Below are 23309 nucleotides of genomic sequence, written 5' to 3' on the forward strand. Positions count from 1 at the left end.
AATGTGTTCAACACATGTGTTGACAACAAATGTGTTAACACCTGGTTACTCCTTTAGGAATACTTTCTTTTGAGTCAGAAGGGAGAGACATTATTGACTGAATACAATAATAATTGTAGAGCTATATAAATGACAATTTATATAGTTTTAAGTTGTTCAAATAGCTTTATATGCATTTTCTCATTTGATCTTTGTAACAATCCAATGAAAAAAAGCACTACGTATATTATTGTTCCTACTTTACAGGTGAGGAAACTGAAGCGAAGAGAGGTTACTTACTTTATGGCCACACAGCTAGTAAGTGTTTGGGGTGATGGGATTCAAAACTAGATCTCTCCTGAATCCAAATTCGGCACTCCTTTGATTACACCCATTATAATAGTCTGAACCATCAAGATGTTTCCAGCCTGTCCTTAGAAGCTTTACCAATTTACTGCCAATTTCTTGTTAGATTTAGAGTCAAAAAGAACCAAATTCAAATCTTATCTCAGGTTCTGTGGTCTTGGGCAAGTCACTTAGCCATGCTTAGTCTAATCTTTCCCATCTATAAAATGTGTATATGTGTGTGTGTGTGTGTGTGTTTGTCCTTCATTTTAGACGAAGACCATGACATCAGAGAAATGATGACATGACTTGCACTTGACTTTTTTTTGAGTGAGGGAGGGCTGTGCAGGCCACCAGCCTCACTTTCTCTTCCTGAGCCATCTGGAACCAGTGACCAGATATTCATCAGGATGACTAGAGATGGCCCAGGATGCAGTGGGAGACCTTGACCTTTTTTAGGATAGGCCTTTTCAGGTATTCACTTAGAGGGAAATAATGCCCATTGAGTGAATAGGCCTTTTTAAGAAGTCAGGGAATGGCCCTTTTAATGAGCAAAAGAAAAAAAAAGTCTAAATCACATTGGGAGGGAAAGAGATACTGTTACTATTGATAATCACTCTAAGCCAGTCATTAAGTGGAGCTTGGACAGGGCCCTATTGTTGTCCAAGCTATGGGCTTCAGAGTACACTGGGTTTAAGGTTTTGGGAGTGGGAAGGAAGGAAAGAAGGAAGGAAGGAACGACGGAAGGAGGGAGGGAAGAAGGACCTCTAGCCAGTAAACCCCAAAGGAAGGGGAGAGGGAGACAGAAGGACAATAAAAGGACCCGTCTCACTGTGTTCTTGTGAGGACAAACCTTAACACATTTTATATATATTAAGTTGTTATTGTTGTTAATAATAATATTGTTAATATTATTATTATTATTATTTGTGTGACCTAGGGCCAGCAATCAATTCTCTGAACCTCAATTTTCTTATATATAAAAATGGGGGTAATACTGCCTATTCTACCTACGTCATTAGATTGATGCTTAGATCAAATGAGATGTACATAAAACATTTCATATACTATAAAGTACAATATACATCTGAGACATTTTATTGAATTTACAATTTACTTCTTCTAATTAGTTTTGTGATCTTGAAGAAGAAATTGAACAGACCTGAGCATTATGTGTAAAATGAGAGAGTTGGACTAGATGATTGAAAAAGTCTCTTTGAGTTCGGAATTTCAGTGAATTCACTGAAAAGCACAAAATACTTATCTCATGAAATAGACTGGGGTTGGAATAGCTGTCCACCTCCCTTCTTTTCCTGCCCCTTCCCCTTCTTAGACAGGAAAACTAAAGGTGCAGAAATTGCTTAGCATTTAGAGTTGGAGGGATTTTGGAAGTCATTTAGTTCATTCCCTTTATTTTACAAAGGAAGAAACCAAGTCCCAGAAAGGTCTAATTACTCACCTAGGCTTACACGGATAGTCAGTAACAGACTTGGGATTTGAAACCAGGTCCTCTGATGGCATATCTATTTTTCTTTCTACTATATCACATTAACTCTCTTTCAAAAATACCTGCCTTTATGGATTTAAGGAAGAAAAATTTGGGCATTGTTCTGAATCTGCATGTGGTCCATGGATCCACTCCTTGGCCAAAGGGAGAGATTTTTTTGAGTTGGTATGAAAAACAAGTGGAGAATGAGATTTCCTATTATTGAGAACTCAGAGAAAAAAACCGTCTTCAAAGTCTAAGATAACTAAGATAACCATGGTGTGGTGAGCTACAATGAAGACCACATATCCTTAAAAACTTACTTCATGATACCTCCAAAGCTTCCCATTTTGATCATGGTTTCTGCCAGATCAATTCAATGCAATCTCTTTGAAGATATCAGCTCATAAATACATAGATTTAAAACTGGAGGGGAACTTAGAGGTCATGTAGTCTTATCCCCTCATTTTACAGATGAGGAAATGGAAGTTGAGTGCGTAAGTGACTTGTCCAAGGTCATAACACAATAAGTGACACAGGTGAGATTTGAACTCAGGTATCTTGATTATAAAGCCAATGTCTTCCCACTGTACCGTATTGCTGTGAATAGGAAGTTACTTCTCCATGTTTCCGGTTTGGGTTTGATTCTCAAAGTCCTTAAAATCTGCTAATCAGGTCCTACCATATCCCAAAACAACCTAGATAATATATGTGAAGTATTTAAATTAGAGCTGCTCATTATAGCAATTTGAATGGGGGTTATTTGTGAGAATTCTAGAAGTTTAAAAAGGAAGAGGAGATGTGATTAGCTTCTCCTACCTATTTTAGGGTAACAACATTTGGCAGCAAAGGCTCCTCCAAATGAGTGATTGTGTGGTAAATTAGTAAATTGGGAGGGGGAAAAGGAGAAAAAGTAATATACAAGGCCAACTCCTAAATGATATTTACTTAAGGTAATTCTGCACAGCCAAGGCTTCAGGAGGGTGAGAGACAGGAGAGTCTCTACCGATGTCCAAGTTTGCTCAGAGATTGGTGTGCTGATATGGCAGCTCCAAAGATGGCTTCCCAACTTTCCCCATTTGTAGAGTAAAAGTCACATCTTTGACATATGGTAGGGATATTCTTTTGCTTTCCATGGCCTCCAGGGTGATAATTGGTAGGAAAGCAAGGTATTTTCTATTGCCTCCCCTCTCAGTTATACCTGTTGAGATTTTTAAGCACTGTAATTGGCAAGGCAGTGAGGCAGTACAGTGGAGTCAGCCTTTGAGTCAGGAAGACTCATCTTCTTGAATTCAGATTTGTTCCAGCTGTGTGACCCTAGACAAGTCACTTACCCCTGTTTGCCTCAGTTTCCTTATCTCTAAAATGAACTGGAGAAGGATATCACAAACTACTCTAGTATCTTTGCCAAGAAAACTCCAAAAGGGGTCACAAAGAGTCAGACAAGACTGAGAACAATTGAACAAGTTGGTTGGCAGGGGGAAAGAGAACAAAAGGAAAGCGAGGGAGAAAACCTGACATTCCATATCTGAATTTGTGTCTGTTTGCATAGATATGACCCTGCTCTTAATGACCTTGACTTATCTTTTGAGAAACTCTTCCCTGCGCAGGCAGTCATGTTTCTTTTGTGTTGCCTTTAATTGGGTTATATGGTGTATAGATTTTTCTGCTGTATGTACCAGTTGAATATTGATGTAGTTTTCCAATGTCTTTCCATAGATCTTTAATAGCCTTCTTAAATTGCTTCTGTTAGGATATTGTGTGATACCTGTCCTGAGGTTTCTTTGATAACTCTCCCTTTTCTCCTATACTTCTTACCTGACCAGTGCTTACCTGCCAAATATGCTTTTTTTCTTTGCAGATTCTTACATGTTTTTATGTGTTATGTAAAATATTCTCTGTCAGAGAATTCATTCATTCATTATGGTTATAGTAGATATCAACTGCTTTGGCATAATTGATCTGCTGATTGGATTCATGCCATCAAACTAAAAAATAACTTCAGAATTTCTGAATATGCCCATCTCCTTCAAAATCATTTGAGACATTGGTGCTATTTTTGATATCCATTTCATTATCAGGTATAATTTCTGGAATTTGTGGTAAGTGAAGATTTTCAACGAACTCGGTGTCTTCAACTTTTCTCCCTTCAGACGTTAGTTTTTTCTTTTGAGTTCATGCTGTATATCATCATGGTTGGCACTTTCCCCTCTTCTCCTCCTCTCACATCTGGACTTTAAGGGGTGTCTTCTTGTCATCATTGCCTTAATATACTCCTACTCCTTTTCACCACCAGCACTATTACCACTGTTGTCATCACCATTACCGCTATTGCTGCTACTACTACTATGTAAAATCTGTTCTTGAGGCTAGGCCTCCTAACCCTCAGGCCAAAATTTTCTCCTTTAGACTCACTGTGCTGTTTCTCTGCCAGGTGCTGTTTCATGGCCAAGGAAAAATGAATTGTTGCCTTGACAGACACAGAAGTAGCTGATGGCTATGCAGCTAACTCCAGGAGAAAGGCCAGAAATGGATGTCTGAACTGCTTGGAATTCTTAGGAGAAATAATTTTATATACATGTGAAATAATTAGGAGAAATAATTTGATATACATTCAGCCATTTTTCAGTTGCATCTGACTCTTTGCAACCCCAAAGAGACTTCTTGGGGTCTTCTTGGCAAAGATACTGAAGTGGTTTGCCATTCCTTCTCCAGCTCATTTTACAGATGAGAAAACTGAGGCAAACAGGATTGAGTGACTTGCCCAGGGTCACTCAGCTAGTGAGTATCTGAGGTCAGATTTGAACTGACCTAGCTGTAGCATCTTCCTAACTGTAGGCCTCGTATTCTCCATTGCTGTCCCTGGACTTGAGACCACTATGAACTTCTCAAAATTTCAGCTTCCTCTTCTTTAAAGCAGAGAATAATAATATTCTTCCTACACCATTAGAGTCACCTCTTATAAACCACAAAATGCTATATTAATGCCAGTGACTCTTCTATGTATACTGATGGCATTATACTGATTACATTATTTTGCCTGTTGTGGTCAGGATCCAGGGTATCCTTTCTTGGCAAGAAGGTGGCATGAGAAGGCTGTACAACTAACTCTCATGAGGCCCTTGCTTTGTGTGTAAGACTTGAAAATGATTTCAAATATTACCAAATGAAGTGACATGAATGATGATAATTCTTAATTTCTAAGTAGTACCTGATACTTTTCAAAGTGTTTTCCACAGGTATGAAACCATTTTACCCATGCAATAATTTGGTAAGACTGAAGACTATTCCAATACTCTAAATTTTAGTAATTTTTAATCAGTGTGAGCATTTCTTCTCTTGATACAGATTGTAATTCCTCTATGCCCTAGTAGATAATATTACAGATTTCTGCAGTCAAAAGAAAGCCATCATCTGGTGGCCAAGACTTTGACTGATGACAAACTGAGCCTTCACTAGGCCCTTACTGAAATGCAGACTTAGAGGCTTGGTGCAGCATACAAGACCTATATTCAATTGGCATAACTTTTGAAATCCCAGCCTTTTTCATGCTATGATGGGGCATTGGAGTAGGACTTTCATGGAGATAGTGCAGGTCAGGATGATATTATTAGTTTCATTTTAAGAAGGTAAAGAAGACATAAAAAGGCTGTAAGTTACCTAAGGTTATACAGTGAATAAATGATAAAGTCATATTTAGAACACAGGACTCCTGACATCTAGTTGCCTGATTTTCCCCCATCATGAATCATGGTCCCATGTTCTTTTAATCCGTGCAAAAACCTCTGAAAAGTATGATTAACACATACTCACTTAACTAGTAGATGCAAATAGCCTAAATGAAGGACATGACAGAGATGTCAATGTAGTCTTATCAAAGAAGCTACGTAATGAACTGGACACTGACAGCCAGCAAAATCTGATGCCCGTAATATTAAGTAGTTAGAAATAGATGCCCCCTCAGCTTATTCATTTGTGAAATGAAAATAATAATGCTAATGAAGCTCTCAGGATTGTTTTCAAAGAGTAATTAAATAAATGATCATTAAACCAAATAAAAAATGCAATGACTATTAAGTAATGAATTTCAAATGATGAGAATTTATTATGCTTGAACAACAATGGGTTATTATTAGCAGAATGTTAACATTTACCTGATTAGGAAGTTACTTGTTTTCCTCAACAGAGCAGAGTTCCAGAATGGCAGGGCTAGAAGAGAAATGACATTTTCATGTTTCTAAGAGGCCACTTCAAGAAGAATAAAAGGAACAATTACACTTTTAAAAAAGCTTTAGTGAAACCTCTTAGATACAGAGAGAGCTTTATTGGGCCATCTAAAATTACTAATTTATTATCTGAATTTAATGAATACCAGAAAAGAGAATATTTCCACATACAAAGTCAAACAGAAGAAGGTTATATGTGAAAACATAAATATTAAATACAAATTCCTCTTATTGTCTTTAAAAATAATAAAATCAACATGTTGCTTTCAAAGCTGTCTTGCTTGTGTGCGATTCCTTCTGATCTTCCTTCAGCTCTCTTCTGTGCATTAAAAAATTGCTTCAATGACCCTTTTTTCTTGTTTGGGCAGCTCTATCATTAGATACTCTTCAACAGGACTCTTCTTCTCCTTTGCCATAAATGAACAACTCCAAAAGACTTAAGATTCTAGAGGATCAGTGATGAAGAATGCTACCCATCTCCTGACAGAGAGGGTGAACTCAGGGTGAAGAATAATGAGACGCATATTTTTTGGATATGGTCAATGCTAGAATTAGTTTTGCTTGAAGATCCATATTCATTACAAGGATTCTGCTTTTTTGGCGGGGAGGGGAGGAGGTTTAATGGAATTGAGAGAAGACAAATGATAATTAATTGAAAAAACTAATAAAAAATAAACTTAGTCAAGCAAAACAAACCTTTACATTTACCACTATGAGTATTTGTTGCTCATGTAGACATATGAATGTCTATATGGATCTGTCTTGCTTTCAGGGAGGTATGAATAGATATCTCTGAAATCTTACCTACCCCTCTCCAGAGGAGACTTTAATTCTGCCAGGAGGGGAATCAAGTCATGAGGCTTTGTTCTTCTCAGAGAGAGAATAACAGACTAGAATTTTATCTATCTACATTGCCACTATGCCTGTCTTCCTATCCCAACCCTCTCCTCATGTCCCACTCCCACTAAATATTCATAGGTGAAGGGAAATAATTTTTTACATTCAAGGTACTCAACAGATTGCTCTCTCTTAATGGTGAAGGACAGTTCCAAGCTATATATGAAGACTTGAGTTCTTTTTCAGCAGATACTAATTATACAAAGACTATTATAAATAGTGAATCACTAAGAAACCCATTTATCTGAGCCAGTTTCAAATAGAAATCAGACAAATTATATAGATTAGAACATATCAGACAATGCCCAAAGTGAATGGGTTCTCCCATTCATCCTATGATATCACAGATCAACCAAGAGAATGCCTGATCCCACCTAAGAGAAAAGACCTAGAAGTCTCCAGTGTACAGTAAGTGTACTAGGAACTTGGGACATGTTTACTCTTCTCCATGTCAGCTTCTTCCCAGAATCTTTCTTTCTTTCCTGAGGCCTCTGCCTCAAGAGAGTCTGGAACTGTGTGTGTCTTCTCTTAAAGCTAGAAGCCAGAAAAAAAATCTCTCCTTTCCGAAGCTCTCACCAACTCTGCCCAGATGCTGGTATGGAGCATTGAGTCATTGTTCTTTCCACCAATGAGGAGAGTCTTATGCAGATGCTTAGGTTTGAACTCTGAGTTACAATATATCAAAAATTTCATGTCTAATTATGCACCCCAAGTCTATCACCCCTCTGTTAGGAAGTGAGTAGTGTGCTTTCTTATTGCTCGTTGGAGTTGTAGCAATGCATTGATTAAATTTGGTGTTTCCATGTTGTTTTTCTTCACAGTGTTATTATTAATGAATAAATCGTTTTCCTAATTCTGTTTATTCCATTCTGTATCAATTCATACAAATCTTGCCAAGTTTCTCTGGAACTGTCTCTTTCATCATTTCTTGTAGTATATTATTCTGTTACATCTATATATCATAATTATAGCCATTTCTCAACTGATGGGTATCCCCTTTGTTTCTAGTTCTTTGTTAAACAAAAAGTGCTGTTATATAATAACAACTAGATCCTAACTTGTACAAATAATGAATTCCATAAAGTGGTCGTATATATTCAAAGTTATGATTATATAAAACATGGCAGTTGCATCCAGCCCAATGGAAATATGCAGTGTGAATTCTCATTGCATGATTACTTCAGAGGGATTATTTATTTATACTAATTGGGACTTAGCTGTATTTCTGTACATATGGGTCTTTTCGCTCTTCCTTTGACCTCTTTGGTAACTAGAAGTGGAAACAGTTGGTTCAAAGTTTGTGCACAGTTGACTTCCAAATTGCTTTTCAGGATGGCGGAACCAATGAATAGTTCCACCAATGGTGCTCCATGACCTATCAATCTCCAGCCCCTCCAGTAGTAGTTATTTTTCTTTTTTTGTCATCTTTGCCAGTCTGAGGTAGAATCTCTGAGTTGTTTTAAAGTTTTTTAATTTTCCTAATTATTATCAATCTTATGGCTATTGATTATTTGGATTTCTCTAATGCCAGTTTTTAAACAAAGGAATCCCTCTTTGGGAAAAAGTTAAAGTTTGATGGTTTTGGTATGTTCAGGTTAAAGAAGGTTGGTGGTGTTGGGAAAAATCCATGTAGCCAAATTGCCAGATCCATTGACAGCATTTCAGTCTTCCAAGCATCATTAATGTGCTCTCATTTAAAGTCTCTGTTGCCATAATAATAATTATACAAACATCTGATTGGTTGAATTCTTTTTCCCTTTGCTTTTCTCTTTCCCCCCTTTTTTCTTGGCTCTTCCCGCTTCCAAACTTCCCATTCTCTTTCTGTAATTTCAGAGGGTTCTGGAAAATGATGAAAATGTAGAAGAAACGAATGAAGAGGAAGATCTAGAAGAAGATACTCCCAAACGAAAGAACAGGACCAGAGGACGGGTAAGTTGGGGGCTCTACATTGGAGGAAAGGAAATCTTAGAAAATACTCTACAAGATCATGGACCTAGAGCTCAAAGGGACCGCAGGGGCCACCTAGTCCACCATACTCTTTTTATATCTGAGGAAATAGAAATCCAAAAGGAGGTCAAGTGACTTCTCCAGGTCACACAAGTAGTAAAGATCAGAGGCAGGATTAGAACCCAGCTCTTCTGAATCCAGAGTCTGCTCTTCCTACTATCTCAGGAAGGAAATTGCTCCTCATTCCAGGGAGGGAAACCTCAACTTTTGTCACAAGCAGTCAGAGAGGATAACTTGGAAAACATTCAGCAAAGGGTACTACAAAGAGGAGAATAAGCTCTGAATGTTAGCCAGATGAGTGGGTGAGGACAGGGAGAGGAGTTTTTCTGTTCTCTGTTCTGGGATCTTTCCCATAATTGGAGCAATATTCCACAGAAAGACCATAAATGAACATTATTTTGACCCTGAGTCCTCAGGCATGCTGAGGGCTTTTAAAGTCAGCTCATTTGTGAAGGTATGAAAGCCCTAGTGCTTTAGAGGATTGGTTTACTGAGAGTCAGTGTGGTTTAATGGAAAGAATATTGGACTTGGATATTAGAGATCTGGGTTTGAATACAGGTGCCAACATTTGCTTGTTGTGTGACTGTGGGAAGGAAGGAGGTAAAGAAGGAAGGGAGGAAGAAAGAAGAAAAGTGTGAGAAAGGGAGGATGGAGTGAGAGGGGAGGGAAGGAAAAAAAGGAATGAAAAAGGGAAGGAAGAAGGAAGGGAGAGAAGAAAATAAGCATTTATTAAGTACCTATTATGAACACGGTACTGTGCTCAGTGTTTTGCAGATATTATCTCATTTGATCTTCACAATAACCCTAGGAGGTAGGTACCATCATTATTCCCACTTTACAGTGAGGAAACTGAGGCAAACAGAGATTAAATCACTTAAATAACCTGTCAGTCACACATTTAGGATGTGTCTGAGTTTAGATTTGAACTCAGGTCTTTCTGACTCTAGGTCAAGTGTTCTCTCTGTCACTTTGGAAGTAATAAAACTGCCTTAATTGCACAAGGATAGGCAAGGACAGATGATATATTTTTGGGAGATGGCACCAAGTGAACTTGTGGGACTTAAAGATAACAAACCTATGTCCTGAAAATTTCCCAGGAGCTGAAGGTGCAGTAGATAACAGTTTTCCCTATTAATTATAACTGTAAACTAACTCAGAGGGAAAGCTAAATTCCTGAACTCATCTCAAGGACATAGAAAAGGGCCTTAAGCAGATGGAGAATCAATTACAATGCAAAATAAATACAGTGTAGAATCAATTATAAAATAGAATGCATTTGAGTTTTTCATCTGGGCTCAAATGCTGCCTCTATTTTTGACGTGCTTTGTGATTCTGGGCAAGTCATTTCACCTCCTGTGTGCCTCAGGCAATACCTTAGGATTGAGGTTCTGTGTCTTATATGGGTTGTGATCAGCGTTGGTTAGGACAGTTTGTCATGTTGACGAAATCACAGATCCTTTGAACATTTTGGTAATATTTGCACTGTCTCACAGGTTTTTTTCTGCAAAGCATGTTTGGTAAATTTTGTTGTTAAGTCATTTTTCAGTCCTATCCAACTCTCTGTGAACCCATTTGGGGTTTTCTTGGTAAAACTTCTGGAGTAGTTTGCCATTTCCTTCTCCAGCTCATTTTTACAAATGAGGGTAATTGAGGCAAAGTAACTTACCTAAGGTCACATAGCTAGTAAGTATCTGAGGCCATATTTAAACTCAGAAAGATGAGGCTTCCTCACTACAGGTCCATCACTCTATTCACTGTGCCACCTGACTGCCTTAGTAAATTTTAAAGCACTACGTAAACGTGAGATATTACTATATTATTGTTATTATTACTGGGTTAATAATCAACATATCTGCATTTTGGTTCCTCTCTATGACTTAGCACCTTTGAGACCCTGGAGAAGTCAATCCGTTTCCCTGGGCCTCAGTTTCTCAATTTGTAAATTGAGGATAATTCCATCCTCACATTCTGGGGTTGGTATGAAGATAAAAGAAGACCATGATTTCAAAATGCTCTGCAGCTGCAAGGCGTTGTTATTATGTCCTGTGACTAGGGAACTTGGGAGTTGGGGTCAGGGAACCACATAACTTCAGATGTGCTTCCTGAGGCCTGGCATATGGAAGTAGATGGGGATGGAATACCACATGTTTACCATTTGAGTGGCTGAGTCTCTTATCTAGTGGTTAGTTTGGATGCTTGTTCATGATATGGAGATATTCAGAGGTTTGGAATGGGAAGCAAGTAACTTGTGTCACTTCAGCTTTGCTAATGTTATTTGATTTTCTTGCCTTTAGTCATAGGCTCATTGAGGTGGAAGGGACCTTCGGGAGAGCATCTGGTCCAGCCTCTTTTCCTGGCTCTCATTTTCTGTAATTGGTTGACCTGCTTCATTTCATTATGTTCTGTATGTAAAGTATTTTAAAAAACATTGAAAGTATTTTTTAAAAAATTCAGTTTGTGTCTATTAGGTGCCCACTGTTTGCCAGACTCCATGCTAGGTAACAAGAATACAAAGTTAGGACACTCCCTGACCTCAACAAGCTTATATTCTGCTGTAGGAAAACAACAGGTACACAGATAATGAAATATTTTTGATGCAAAGTAATTTGAGGGAAGTAGGGTGGGAGGTGAAAGGAAGCAACTGCGGATGAGGTTAGAAAAGGTATAGGTGGTGGCACTTGAACTAAACCTTAAATAACACTAGAAATTTCTTTTTTAAATTTAAATTTATTTACTTTTGTTACATTTTAAGTTCCAAATTGTCCCCTCTCTCCCCATCTCAAGCTAGACAAAGTCACCATTTGACACTGATTTATAAATATATGTAAAACCATACTATGTGTACTTTCATTTATTAGTTCTTTCTCTGGAGGCAGATAGCATCTTCCTTCATAGGTTTTTTATAGTTGATTTGAGTATCTGTAGTACTCAGAATAACTTGGTTGTTCACAATCATTTTGCTTCTTCTCACTTCACTTTTCATTATTGCGTGGAAATCTTTCCATGTTTTTCAAAAATCTGCCGGTCCATCATTTCTTACAGCCCAGTGGTATTTCATTACAAGGCACCAGAGATTTCAAGAGGTGACATAAGGAAGGAGAGTCTTCTGGAGCAGAGGGTGGAGGGAGGGTAGGCTGGACAAAGGCATGACGCAGGAACCTCCCACTCTTGTTGGATAAGTTCTGGGGAAAACTATGAGTCAAGGACTAGAAGGAGGAATGTTTGATAGTATTGAGGAAATCCCTGATTAGAACAAGACGTTTGTGTTGGGAGATAGGTTGTAAAGGCAGGAAAGGCCACTATAAGGAGGACCTTTTGAGCCAGGTAAAGAGATTTTGATTCAAAGTAGTAAGAAATAAGGAGCCATTGAAAGTATTTGAGAAGGGACTTTCCTGTTTATAAAATGGACTAGACGATCTCTAAAGTTCCTTTTCAGTTCTCATGATCCAGTGAGTGGCAAAATAAAAGTGATTTCAAAGAAAATTTAGTCTGAAAGCAATGTACAAGGTAAGTTGGAGGGGAAAGAGGTTAAAGAGAAGAAAGTTATGTAGGAGACCAGTACAGTACAGCATCAGTGAGGTGATAATGATGATAAAGCTTTTATTAAGAACTTACTGTGTGCCAGATACTATGCCAAATGTCAAGAATTCAGATATAGTTATCTTTTCCACAGAACAATATTTCCCATCATGGTTTCAATATATCATGGGTCAGCATAAGAGATTAAATGGGAATTTTTGGGAAGTTTTGTGGAAGCCATAGATAACACTTGAAAGTCAGTGGATGACACAGAAAAAAAGTGTAGAAACTCAGAAATGCATAAAATATATGTATAGCATTGTATAATATTAATTTGTTTATCTATTAATATCATAAATATACCCAGATTTTATAATAAGGTACTGTAAACACCCCATAAAAGAAAGACCAAAAAAATCAGATTTCTTCTGTGGTATGAAGGGAAGGACAAAAAGTTTTATGTGGGTTTTCCAGATTGTGGGAATGTCAGGCCCCAATGCCTGCAATATGGAAAGGATAATTGTACAAAAAAAAGGACAGTTCTATCCCTTAGGGACTTTGTATTCTAAAGGAAAAAACAACATGGAAAAGGTAGAGGACGAGTACTATGGCATGGTTTGGAAATGGCCAGAAAGCGATGTAGAAGATTGGTTCTGGAACAATTAAGGTGAAAACTCATCTATTAGAGTCCAAAGTGGTTTCACAGTGAGAGTTGAAGGTTCCAGTGGGAGGGGGAATGAGGATGATGAGGACAATGGCTGGACCACAGTTTGTACGCTAAGGAAATAGGTTAGGGTGGTGGTAATGGGAACAGATAGAAAGAGACTTGTTGACCTACTCTAGTTCATATTGAGCTGTCCCACACCCAAATTCTTACATGTTCTAAAAAAAGACCCAATCAATTCTTGATTATCTATTCTTTTGTAAATAATGTGTTATCTTCTAAGGCTATAGTGTATGTATACATGTATATATGCATGTATTTGTGTATGTAACATGTGTTTACCAGCTCTAGCTGGTCCTATCCAATTAGATATGGATCAGGTGATAGATTATCTTAATCCCTGACTGGATCAGAGAGGTTCATCACTAAGGAGAGTATGATGACTTTTTAGGCTATAGCATCTCTCAAGGGAATGTAATAGCTTATGGTCACTCCATTCACCCCCAAGCTCAGGTCCAAATAAGTAGTACTAATGTGAGAAAATAAATTACAATTATGATTATTTGGCATTAAAGCTAATTTTTGTGGAAAGATCATGGACTACATTGACCTGGGAAAGAATTACCAGTGTACAGAAAAGTGAGTGCCCTACAGCAGTTTGTAAGAAAGTATTTGTAGATGAGACCTGCTGGCCCATTGAGTAGAGTCTTTGTGTGTGTGCTGGAATTCTGAGGACCTGTTTTCCTGAAATATGGGGAAGGATAGAGGTGCTGGAAAAAGCCCAAAATTGTGTGTGCATTGTAACCACAGGATTCCTGTTGAGTTTTTGGAGCCCAGGATTCAGGTCTGAAGGAGTTCTCAGTAGCTCACCCTTAGAGACCCATGACTTCACTTGGCAAGAAGCAGGGTAGTAATTACCTCTGGGAGCACTCTTCCAACTCAGGTAATTAACTCTTCCCTCCTTTAAAGGTAGCACTTAGGCTCTTTCATGTGGTAGGCAGCTAGGTGGTGAAATAAATGGAACACTGGAGCTTGAATCAGGAAGACCTCAATTCAAATTCTGCCTTAAACACTTACTAGATGGATGGCCTTGGGCAAGTCACTTAATCTCTTCTAGCCTGGTTTCCTGATCTATAAAGTGGGAATAATAATAGCACTTGCCTCACAGAGGTTATATTGATCAAGTAAAATAACATACGTAAAATACTTTGCAAACCGTAAAATGTACACAAACACTTCTCCTCCTCCTCCTCCTCCTTATGAGTTACCTTGGCTAAAAGACCCTCAAGACCATCCCTAAGTGGCCAGATGTCTGATGATGAATCTTGTTGACCTTAACTAGGTTGGTCATCAGACAACAGATGTACAGCCCTTTTGTTGCTGGGAGCGTAGTGTAGTTGAAATCTTTCAGTGTTCAGAAAAACAAACTGTGGTGCAGATAACTTCTCCAAGGTGCTTCCTTAAGACTTTTCACATTAAGTTTTATTTTATAGATGAGTAGATTTGGGGGGATACTATATGATGCTGCATGATACTCTGAAGGAGTTTATAGTCTGTTTGGGGAGTCTAGTATGCTTGACAAAGAGAACAACTGGAGGTCAGACTTAAATATGAATAAATAAAGGAGCACGTAGTAAATACTGAGTTTGTACCAGGTACTCTGCCAGCCCCTTGGGATGCATGTTGTCTGACTGCTATTGCAACATAAATTCAGAGCTAGAAGAAAGTGTGAGTTAGAGCAGTTGTAAAAGTCTTCTTGCAGAGATTAGGATGTTAGTTAGGTTTTGAATTTTGGGAAGACTTTGGATGGATAAAGATGAATAAGTAAGGTATTCTGAAGATGAGGTGGGGCATAGACTAGGCAAAGACATGGAGATGGGAATTATTGTGTTTGTATGGGGGGTCATGAAGAAACCTATTTAATTGGAGGTGGTGTATGTTGGGGAGTAATGGTAGGTGGCACAGTGAATGGAGCACCAGACCTGGAATCAGCAAGACTTATCTTCCTGATTTCAGATCTGGTCTCAGATATCATTAGCTGTGTGACCTTGGATAAGTTACTTAACCCTGTTAGTCTCAGTTTTCTCATCTGTAAAATGTGTTGGAGAAGGAAATGACAAATCACTCTGGTATTTCTGTCAAGAAAACCCCATATGGGGTCATAAAGAGTCAGACATAACTGAAATGACTAATCAATTGAATACTGATGGTAGAAACTATGGAGGGCATTAGCAAGAAGGGGTAGGAATTTGAACTTGACATAGGGAATCTTTATAGATTTTGAGGAAGTTAGAGTTTTAGGGGAGATGAGTCTGGCAGCAATATATAGGAGGGATTGGAGTGGGGAGAGATGGGTGACAGGGAGACCAACTAGGAAGGTATCATGTGAATATTCAGATGACGTGCTGGTCTAGGATTGCAGCAGTGGGAGTGGAGAGAAAGGAACAAATCCAAAAACCATCTCAAAGGGAAAAAATAGGATTTAGAGACTGATTGGATGGAGGTAGTGAAGGAGAGGCAGTAGTCAAAGATGACTCAGTCAGTGCACAAACATTTACCTGGAAGGGTGGTGGCGCCACTGACAGAATTCCCTTGCAGAGTATTATCATGTGCTCTGGGTGCCCTACCCTCACTTTGCAGGTAAGGAAATGCAGGGAGAGGAAGCATTCATAAAATTACACAAGTTGTTAAATATTGGAGCTGGAAATAGAACTCTTTCTTGGCTAAGGGCTCTCCTCCCTCTCCCCAGCTTTCTCCTCACTGTGTTTTTCTCTGAATTGTTTCTGTCATTATGTCCGACTGTTTTCACCTGCTCAGAGGTTGCTGCGACAGGACTTCTAGAGTAGATAGAGGAAGTTGTTCCATGTAGCACTGCAATAATTGTAGCACCGTTGTGCTTATTCTGACTTGTTAACCCTGTTGATAATAGCACTGATGTCTTAGGGTTGTTGTGAGGATCAAATGAGATAATATTTTAATGCACTTAGCACAGTGATTGGCACATAGTAGGCATTTAATAAATGTTTGGCTCCCTCTCTCCTTCCTTCCTATTAGTAATTAGTGTCCATTTGTAGGGAATCTTACATCTTACACAATATTTCACATGTGTTATAATATCTGTGGAATGGGAAATAGTAGTGTCTCCATTTTATATATGGGGCCACTGAGGCTCAGAGAGGTTGTCAGTGGCCCAAGGGTCTTTCTGTTGCCTCTGCATTTGGTCAAGAAAATGAGAGCCATGGAGGGCAAATAACTTTCAGGGCCTGAGGCACTTTCAGTAATCTGGGTGATTTCTCAGGGTAATACACTTCTTGTTTCTTTCAGTTCTCTCCCAAGGCCAACTCTCTGAAATGAGGGTAAGGAGAGAGGAGAGAGGGAGGGAAAAGGAAGATGGAAAGGGATAAGGGAAGAATATGGAGGGAATTAGTGGGAGTGAGAGAATGAATGTTTTAATTTGTTTTAGAGACAAGCAGATGGAGCAGGAGACAGGAGATGACACCCCAGCCATTGTGGTCCTGTCTATGCAATAATGTGGATGTTAGTCTAGCTCTTCTATTTATGCTTGGTCTTAGAAGGAAACACATTATACACTCGTGTCTCTTTTTTATTTTTAAAATGATTATTGGGATCTTTTGCTTTTACATTACCTGGATTTCAAAATAAACCCCCTTCCTCTTCCCTATCCAGTGACAAAGAATAAGAAAGAGGGGAAAGAAGCAATTTACCAAAACTGACCAACATATTGACCAAGTATGACAATATATGCAGTGTTCCACATCCATAGCTTCTGCTTTGAAAAGAAAAAAAGGGAATACAGTTTCTCAGCTCTCCTCTGGGACTAACTGTAGTCTATTTACGCAGAAAATCCTGTAAAGAATAGAGCTTGAAACTTGGAGTCAGAAAGATCTGAGTTCAAATCCTCCCTTAGGCACTATCTTTGTGACTCTGGGCAAATCAGTTTCATCTTTCTGTGCCTTAGTTTCCTCATCTGTAAAATTAAAAGGTTGAATCAGATGACCCCTAAGGTCCTTTCTAGCAGAAATCCTACATAGTTTTTTCTTTTATTTCTTATTTTCATTTGCGTTGTTGTAGCAATTGTGTAAGTTATTTTTCTGATTCTGCTTATCTCTGTTTGTGTTAGTTCATATGGCTACACATGCTCCCCTGAATTCTTTGCATCCATCATTTCTCATGGTACACTAATATTCTATTACATTCATGTACCATAATTTGTTTAGCTATCACTCAGTTGATGAGTATCTACTTTGTTTCCAGTTCTTTGTTGTCTTCAAAAGTTGATGTGAATGTTTTTGGTGTATGCTGGTCTTTTTTTTTTTTTTTTTTTGACCTCCTTAGGGTAGAAGTTGGATATCTAGGTCAAAGGCTAGGAACATTTTAGTATAATTCCAAATTATTTTCCAGAATTATTAAACCAGTTCACTGCCAATAGTGTATCAGCTAACTTACTAATTTTTCCATAATCTGCCATCTTTGTCAACCATTAGCTAGGTATGAGATAAAGCCCCTCTTTAAAGGAGAATGTAAAAGTTAATAGGTTTGGCCTTCTTTGTGTTTGTCTCTGGTTTTTCCATCACTTTTTCCCATTCTTTTCCTCCCACATACATGGGCTCCTAACTTCTTTGGACTCTCCCATAATTTTTGGGAGCTAGAACTCTGACCTAGAACTTATGGATGGTTTGAACCTTCTAACTTGAAGCATGGCCATGCTAAATATTCCTCTGTCCCGGCTAGTGCTAAATCTCAGATTTTGTTCTTGCTAGAGTCATAATGGAAACATCTGACTTCTCTTTCACTTCTTGTTGTTTAGTTATTTCAGTGATTTCCAACTCTTCATGATGCCACATAGGTTTTTCTTGGCAAAGATACTGGAGTGGTTTGTCATTACTTTCTTCAGCTCATTTTACAGATGGGGAAAGTGAGGCAAATGGGTTAAGTGACTTGTCCAAGGTCACACAACTAATAAGTGTCTGAGGCCAGATTTGAACTCAGGAAGATGAGTCTTCCTGACTCCAGGCCCAGCACTCCTGAGCCACCTAGCTGCCCTAGTGCTGTTTCACCTAAGGTTACTTAAAGCTTTCTTGAAATCCCTAGGTCAATCAGTGAACTGGGCTTTTGGGACAAGGTGAAGAACAAGTTGGACTGATAATAATAATTCACACATCCATAATGCTTTAAGGTAAACTCCTTGAGGACAGGGACTGGTTTTTTTTGTTTGTTTTTGTTTTTGTTTTTTTGCTTTTTTTTTGTATTTCTAGTGCTTAGCAGAGTGCCCAGCACATTGTAGGAGCTTAGTAAATACTTGTTGATGTAACTTGACAAGGTGCTTTCTCCATAATAACCCTATAAGTGTAAGTAGTCATATCCTCATTTTGCTGAAGAGAAAAGGAGCTTTAGAGAGTTTAAACAACTTGTGTAGGAAAATATAACTAGCAAGTGTCAGAGCCAGGATTTGGATCCATATCTTTCCCAATTCCAAGTCCTGTCCTCTACATTATGCCATAAAGAATTATAATCTTGGAAAGAATCTTACAAAATCCTACCTGTTTGCCTTCAGTTAAGACGACAGGCAGACCTCAGAGATATTTTGGGTTTGGTTCCAGACCACTGCAATAAAGGAAGACATATGAATTTTTGGGTTTCCTGGCACAGTAAAAGTTATATTTATGCTATACTGTAGCCTATTAAGTGTGCAATAATATTATGTCTAACAAGGCAATGTAGATACCTTAAATAAAAATACCTTATTGCTAAAAGATGCCAGCCATCATCTGAACCTTTAGTGAGTTGTAATCTTTTTGCTGGTGGAGGGTTTCTCTCGATGTTGATGGCTACTGACTGATCAGAGTGGTGGTTGCTGAAGGCTATCGTAAAATAAGACCGCAATGAAGTTTGCTGAATCAATAGACTCTTTCATGAAAGATTTCTCTGAAGTATGCAATACTGTTTGATAGTATTTTACCCACAATAGAACTTTCAAAATTGGAGTTAAGCCTCTCAAATCCTGCTTCTGTGTTTTCAACCAAGTTTATGTAATATTCTTCAATATTATTGTGTTTCAGGGAATAGGGAGGCTCAAGGAATAAGGAGAGAGACAGGGGAATGGCTGGTTGGTGGAGCAGTCAGAACATACACAACATTTATCGGTTAAGTTTGCAGTCTTATATGGGCATGGTCCAAACAAGTATAATAGTAACATCAAAGATCACTGATCACAGCTCACCATAGCAGACATAATAATAATAATGAAAAAGTCTGAAATTTGCGAGAAGTGCCAAAATGTGACAAAGGGACACAGTGGGAGAATATGCTATTGGAAAAAATGGTGCCGATAGACATGCTCGATGCAGGTTTGTCACAAACCTTCAATTTGTTAAAAAAAAAGTAAAGCAAGATCTTCAAAGTATAATAAAATGAAATGCAACAAAACAAGGTATGCTTGTACTTACATCTTAAAAATTCCTAGGCAGATAAAAATGTGGCCTATAAGAACTTTCATTTCTCCAGAAAGCAAGATTCTGCCATTTTCCTTGCCAACATCTTTAACAACACTCAACTGTCAGATAGTTCTTCACAATATGTACCTTAAATTCCTGGTTGTAGTCATCTTTTGTTATCACTAAAAATGGAAGATAGTTGTTTCAAATATTATCTCCTTAAGTCTTTTAATACCCTTCTTATAGTTAAAGAAGCCAGTCTCTCCCTCACTTTTTGACCAACCTCCAATTGTGTATTATTGATTAAAATAATCTATTTATTAAATATTTATTTAGTAAATTATTTATTAAAATAAAACTGTGGTCAGATGTGTGTATGTATATGTGTACATGTATGTATATATACTTGTATGCATATATGTATTTATGCATGTATGTGTGCATCTGAGTGTGTGTGTGTGTGTGTGTAGGTACTATGCTGGATGCTGGGGATACAAAAATGAAATGAGCCCTAATCTCACAGATTTTTTAAAGGGTAGCAGGGGAGATGAGGCATTACACAATTAACTCTGATGCATATTACCCATGGGGAGCCCCCACCCGGATAAGAAAGCTATTTCCAATGCTGGCCTCAAGTGGATCCAAGTTTAATCCTGTGGAACTCTGACCTCAAGGAGAAGGGATAAGGCTTTTCTCTTGAACTTTTCTCTTGAATTGGTGTTTCACCTCTGAGTGCCAGTGAAAAATCTTGGTTTATTAAAAAAATAATAAACAGATTTATTTAGAGGTTGGGGTAAGCAGTTGAGCTCAGGTCAGATCAAATAGAACAATAGTAGTACCTGGCAGTGAGGAACCCTTTTCCTTAGAGGTTTGTTTTTACTGTGGTTAACTCCTGTGTCTGTTCCTCTATACTAGTGTTTCCCTCCACAATTTCTGAAGAAAAAATTTTTATTTTTGGTCATTCTGAACCAAACATACACGACCATTTGTATCCATAAAGAACAGGTAAAAAGGATTGTGTGTGAAACCACAAGTCTACTTTGGTACAGATTGCTTTTTAGGGGAAATATGGAATGAATTTAGCAAGTTAGTTTCAAAACTGCCCTATTGTCTGTGTCTCCCTCTGAACTTCCTTCTCTTTTCCGTGCATTGAAAATGTTTCAGTAGATTTCTTTTCTGTTTTTATATTTTTGAATGACTGTCACTAGCCCCAATTTTATTTCCCCAATTTAAAAAACCCTCCCTTGTGGTAAACAAGTATATTCAAGTAAAACTGAATCCACACATTGGCCATGTCTGAGTGAATATGTGTGACTCCTGTACTTCAGGTCTGTCGCCCTTCCACATGGGGTGGAAAGCGCGGCATGTTTCATCCTCAATACTCTGGAGATGTGATTGATAATTGCACTAATTAGAGTTTCCTCACAATGTTGTTACTGCACAGAGGAAAGTTCTTAGCCTTTTTTGTGTCATGGACCCCTTTGGAAGGATTTGATGAAATCCTTTTCTGTATCATGTTACAAAATAAGTGAAGAGAATGCTAAACTTCAGTTAGACGTTAGTGAACATGAAGATGTAATTTTTTTCCCATTTAAGTTTACAGACTCCTATGGAACCTAGGTTAAGAACCCCTGGCTTCTTAAACTTGAATAAAAACCACATGTTCTCCTGGTTCTACTCTCTTGGTTCTGCATCAGTTCATATAGTTTTTCCCAAGTTTATCTTAATCCATCCCTTTCATAATTTCTTATGGCACAACAATATTCTCTTCCATCCATGTGTCATAATTTGGCCATCCATTCATACAGAAAATAAAATCTCTTAAAGTTTGGTTTTAGCTCATGCTAGGGTCCCCCAAAAGGAATTAACTTCTAGAGAAGTTATTCAATAAACAAAGTAGTAGATATCAAGAATGGGACAACTGTTTCCAATATCACAAAAGCAATACTTAAAACACAAAAGACTCCTAAGTCTGAAGTAGCAAATACTTAAATTATGAGACAGTAACTCAAAATTCCCAATATACTCTCCTGGGAAATAGGAAAGACTTCAAGGAGATGTGAGAATGTTCAGTTAGAAGAGCAACTCAAAGTCCAGATCTTTTCCTCTGAAAAGGATGTAGTTGCAGAAAATACCTCTGGTTAGTGCCCCATAACTCCTAGCCTCACAAGATTATAAACATCCATCTCAGGATCACTGATTAGTCATTTATAGTCAGGGAAAAAATAAAGTGAAAAAGGCAGCTAGGGACTGGATATTCCGACTTAGGCTCACCTAGGTAAGTAGACATACTCACTGCTATGTGTGAGTGGTCATCATAATTGTTTCTGGAAAGTTGTAGAGAAATCCCTATTGGCCAGTTCAAAAGGGAAGAAAAGAGAGTTAGAATGGACAGTGTTCCTCCTTTCAAAGCTTCTCAGGTTGATGACCCTTCCTCCTTAGTTGACAATCATTTCTGATGCAACTCCCAGTAACGGGGTCCATGGAGAGACCAATCAGGAACCTCTGCTCCCACATGTTCTTTAGCAAGGGGCAAGAGCTTGGAGTCCATCAGAAGGATCTAGGACACCTCCACTTCATAGAGAGTGCCCCAGTCTAGTAAGTCAGGGGGATGTGCTGCCCTGATTTTATCTGCTGGCCTTATTAAAAATTAGAATGCATTTAAATGCAAAAGAGGGATAAAAAAGAGTGGAATTCAAGGAGAGATAGGTCACATATAGAGGTAAGAGACCTAAGAGAGAATTGTAGAGGAGATGGTCCCTGAATTTGGCCTCGAAGGAAGAGGATTGAAAAGAAAGATGTGGAGGGATATGTTCCAGGTAAAGGTGATGGTCAGGGGACAATTAGTCTTTCATCATACCACTCTCTTCTCCTACCTCACCCAATACATGTGTGTGTGTGAAACTAGAAGGTTCAAGAGTTTGTGGAAGAGAATGAATGAATGAAAGAAAAAAATTCATTAAGCACTTACTTGGTGCTAAACACTATCCTAAGGCCTGAAGATATAAAACCTCTCAATGAACTCACATTCTATTTTAGGGGGACAACACACAGAAGAAATCTGAACTACAAGACAGAGCTATCCTAAGGATTCAGTGGTGGAGTGAATGACAAGGTGTATCAGCTAGTCAGATGGTAATATTTGAGGCTTCGGATGGTGTAGCATCAGGGCAGATAGTGAGACCCAGAGGATCTCGGGACCAGAATGAGGAACAAGAAAGTTCTTTGAGCATGTTACTAAATCCTTCAATCCTCTTTTTAGGCCCGTGGTTCTGCAGGTGGAAGGAGGAGGAATGATGCTGCCTCTCAGGAAGACCAAGATAAACCGTACGTCTGTGATAGTAAGTAGAGCCTCACTGCTTTTCCTTTCTCTCCTTTTCCATGTCTTCCCATCCTACTGTCCCTTACAAATCCCTTGGCTGTCAGCCTAGTCCACCTGGCTTCAGTTGCCACCAGGGCTTCCCCACTCTCTCCTCTTCAGGAAGATTTTTTGCTCTTCTCTGGCTTGCATGTTGTGGTCTGCTGCTGCTGCTGCTGCTACTGCTGCTGCTACTGCTGCTGCTGCTGCTGCTGCTGCAGCTGCCTCCTCCTCTTTCTTCCTCTTTCTCTTCCTCCACTTGCTGCTGCTACCTCCTCTGTGAGTGTTTCTGCATGAGGGGGAAAGAAGTGAAATGGAAAGATCCCTGCAGCAAGATTCCTGCTGGACCCAGGGCTGCAAGAGTTCAGCTCTC

At 38.6% G+C, this 23309-nt stretch overlaps 1 protein-coding gene across 8 annotated transcripts in view; it reads left to right on the forward strand.

The window, feature by feature from the left end:
- Positions 1-23309, forward strand: part of DPF3 (double PHD fingers 3) — a 412206-nt gene that overhangs the window by 249690 nt on the left and 139207 nt on the right. For 4 of the 8 annotated variants that reach the window (XM_072629217.1, XM_072629216.1, XM_072629219.1 and 1 more), the window contains exons 5-7: positions 247-297; positions 8767-8862; positions 22841-22919. In XM_072629217.1, coding sequence (XP_072485318.1) covers positions 247-297; positions 8767-8862; positions 22841-22919 — 226 coding nt within the window. The remainder of the gene's footprint in view (positions 1-246; positions 298-8766; positions 8863-22840; positions 22920-23309) is intronic. The other 4 variants (XM_072629220.1, XM_072629222.1, XM_072629218.1 and 1 more) reach the window with 1 other exon arrangement.

The sequence above is a fragment of the Notamacropus eugenii genome, chromosome 1, assembly GCF_028372415.1.
Source record: "Notamacropus eugenii isolate mMacEug1 chromosome 1, mMacEug1.pri_v2, whole genome shotgun sequence".
Classification (NCBI taxonomy): Eukaryota; Metazoa; Chordata; class Mammalia; order Diprotodontia; family Macropodidae; genus Notamacropus; species Notamacropus eugenii.